Source organism: Bison bison, unplaced genomic scaffold, assembly GCF_000754665.1.
Source record: "Bison bison bison isolate TAMUID 2011002044 unplaced genomic scaffold, Bison_UMD1.0 scf7180017864460, whole genome shotgun sequence".
In the NCBI taxonomy this organism is placed as follows: Eukaryota; Metazoa; Chordata; class Mammalia; order Artiodactyla; family Bovidae; genus Bison; species Bison bison.
This window is the reverse complement of record NW_011495022.1, coordinates 4,783,845-4,786,323: the sequence shown is the minus strand read 5'-3', so window position 1 is coordinate 4,786,323 and position 2,479 is coordinate 4,783,845. Positions and strand designations below refer to the sequence as shown.

The 2,479-nt window shown below is 41.5% G+C and overlaps 1 protein-coding gene across 1 annotated transcript in view; it reads left to right on the top strand.

Annotated features, from left to right (window-relative positions):
* The window catches only part of HOXD8 (homeobox D8), a 3,937-nt gene extending 1,787 nt beyond the window's left edge, over positions 1-2,150 (top strand). The window contains exons 4-5 of the mRNA XM_010859817.1: positions 3-278; positions 668-2,150. Coding sequence (XP_010858119.1) covers positions 3-278; positions 668-963 — 572 coding nt within the window. The 3' untranslated portion in view covers positions 964-2,150. The remainder of the gene's footprint in view (positions 1-2; positions 279-667) is intronic.
* Positions 2,151-2,479: the final 329 nt, after the last annotated feature.

Below are 2,479 nucleotides of genomic sequence, written 5' to 3'. Positions count from 1 at the left end.
CCCCCCCGGCGGGGGCAGCCCAGCCGCAGCCTACCAGGCCGCCCCACCTCCTCCGCCGCCGCCTCCCCCCTGCGGTGGGATTGCCTGTCACGGGGAGCCCGCGAAGTTTTACGGATACGATAACTTACAGAGACAGCCGATTTTTACGACCCAGCAAGAGGCCGAGCTGGTACAATATCCTGACTGTAAATCGTCCAGTGGTAATATTGGCGAGGACCCAGACCACTTAAATCAGAGCTCGTCTCCTTCTCAAATGTTTCCCTGGATGAGACCACAAGGTTGGGATGCATTTTTTTTTTTTTTTTTTAAGCGGGGAGAGGGGGAGAAATCTGCTTTCATCTCACGTAATTGCTTTAAAACTCCCCTTTTCTCTCCCTCTCCTTTTTCTTCTGGTGTAGCTTACAGTGACTCTTATTCATGAAGTAGTACAGACTTTTTTTTTCCTTTAAAGTAGAAACCATGAAAAGATGATGGGGGTCATAATAATTGCTAGGACGTTCTCGCTGTCCCTCTTGCCTGCCCGTGCTATATATTATATCAGACCTAAGAAGAGTTGTGTATATTTCACCCTCTTAGACCTGTTTCAGAAACCTCCAGCAACCTGCAGACGCACCATTACATTTTTAATGTTTATTTTCTTCTTTTTTTTTCTCTTTGTTTTAATCAGCAGCTCCTGGTAGACGAAGGGGAAGACAAACCTACAGTCGTTTCCAAACCTTAGAGTTGGAAAAGGAATTCCTTTTTAACCCTTATCTGACCAGGAAGAGAAGAATCGAGGTTTCCCATGCCTTAGCCCTCACCGAGAGACAGGTAAAAATCTGGTTCCAGAACAGGAGAATGAAATGGAAAAAGGAGAACAACAAGGACAAATTCCCGGTTTCCAGACAGGAGGCGAAAGATGGGGAAACCAAAAAGGAAGCCCAAGAGCTGGAGGAAGACCGAGCCGAAGGCCCGACAAATTAACTTCTACCTTTAAAATTTTACCGCAGACTATTAAAACTAATGATCAGCATATGCTGGTGGACACCACCTGTTTTCTTTTTTGGAAAGGACTTTACCTGTGTTTCAAGCTACCTTCATGTCACTGCTCTTGAGGTTTCTGCGCTTTGAGAGGGATTTGGGTGTTTAAAAAAAATGTTTCTAGTGTCGCATAGAAACAGCCCTTGAGCTGTCCTATGTAAGAGTAATTTGATACTGACCTTGTAGCTATATTTTTATAATGGTAGTTTTTAATGTCTGAGCTGGTGATTTTGCCTCGACAACGTAAACTTCCTAATGATTAGCACTAAATAATTGAATATAAAATGCTTTATTAATCAAACAAGTGCACTTGAACGTTTTAAATCTTTTCTTTATGGTGAGTAAATTAAAAGAAGTTTATTAATTTTTAAAAATTATGCCCGCAGAATATTTACTTTATATTATTTGATTAAAATGTGTTATTTATATTTTTTCTGCTTTTATAATGAATGGTTCGGGTGCCTTTTGTTTACTCCAAAAGGTTTCTTTGAGAATTTTGTAAATGTAGTATCTCTGGGAAAAGTCTGGGCCAAATATTGAGAAAAGCACATGTTAGCTGAAGAGTGTAATGTATAGTCCTGGCTCTGCAGCTTCCTTAAACTTGGGGGAAATGTTCAGCTAGTGACAGAAGTTTCAGGACAATGTCAAAGTTGACATTTAATAATTTTTCTATAGTTTATACAAATAATGGCAGTTTAATCATCTAGAGTGAATGAATACTTGAAAAGTCAATTATAACATTTTCACATAGATACTTTTAGTCTGGCAAGTCACCTTGTGGAACGCCTCTCCTTTCTGAATCTGCTTTCGTTTTGAACTGTGCTTGGTATCGCCTGCAACTGCTAGGTCTTTGTGCTGTGGCCGCCGCTGTGATTCCGGTTTTTGTGTTTGTGTGTTTGTTTTTTTTTTTTTTTTCTGAGGAGGTGCCATATTTATTTGTATTCTGTTTGCATGCCCATTGTGAGCCAACTTGTTGTGTGCATCTCAGATGTCGGTTGGTACGTCCTCTGCTGTTCTCCAGGTTGGCCTCACCTATTTGAAACAAGCCTTGAGAACAAATGCAGAAAAATCCGAGTGTAAACAACCGCTGCAGAATATAGCTAGCTCCTTAATAAAAGAAATGAATCCTTTTTCTAGAGCTAGTGTCTTTGAGCGCCGCCAATAACCCTTTTCCTGAGTCAGGAACAATCTCCAGGACTCATGTGAAGGCAGCATCCTGCTAAAGCATCTATTTGATTTTTAAAAGGTGGGAGGGGGGTTACCTGCACCCTTGCTATAAAAATAAATGTGGGGTGGGGGGAGCTCTTTTTCACTTCAGAGAGGGTCAGCTAGGCTATTCTAGCTTCATCTTGCTCTAAACAACCTTGATAAGATACTGGGAGAGCTTTGAACTTCGCAAAGGACTGGAGTTGTAGGCCCAGTGGGTAGCAACCCAGAGTCCAGATTATACCACAGCTTA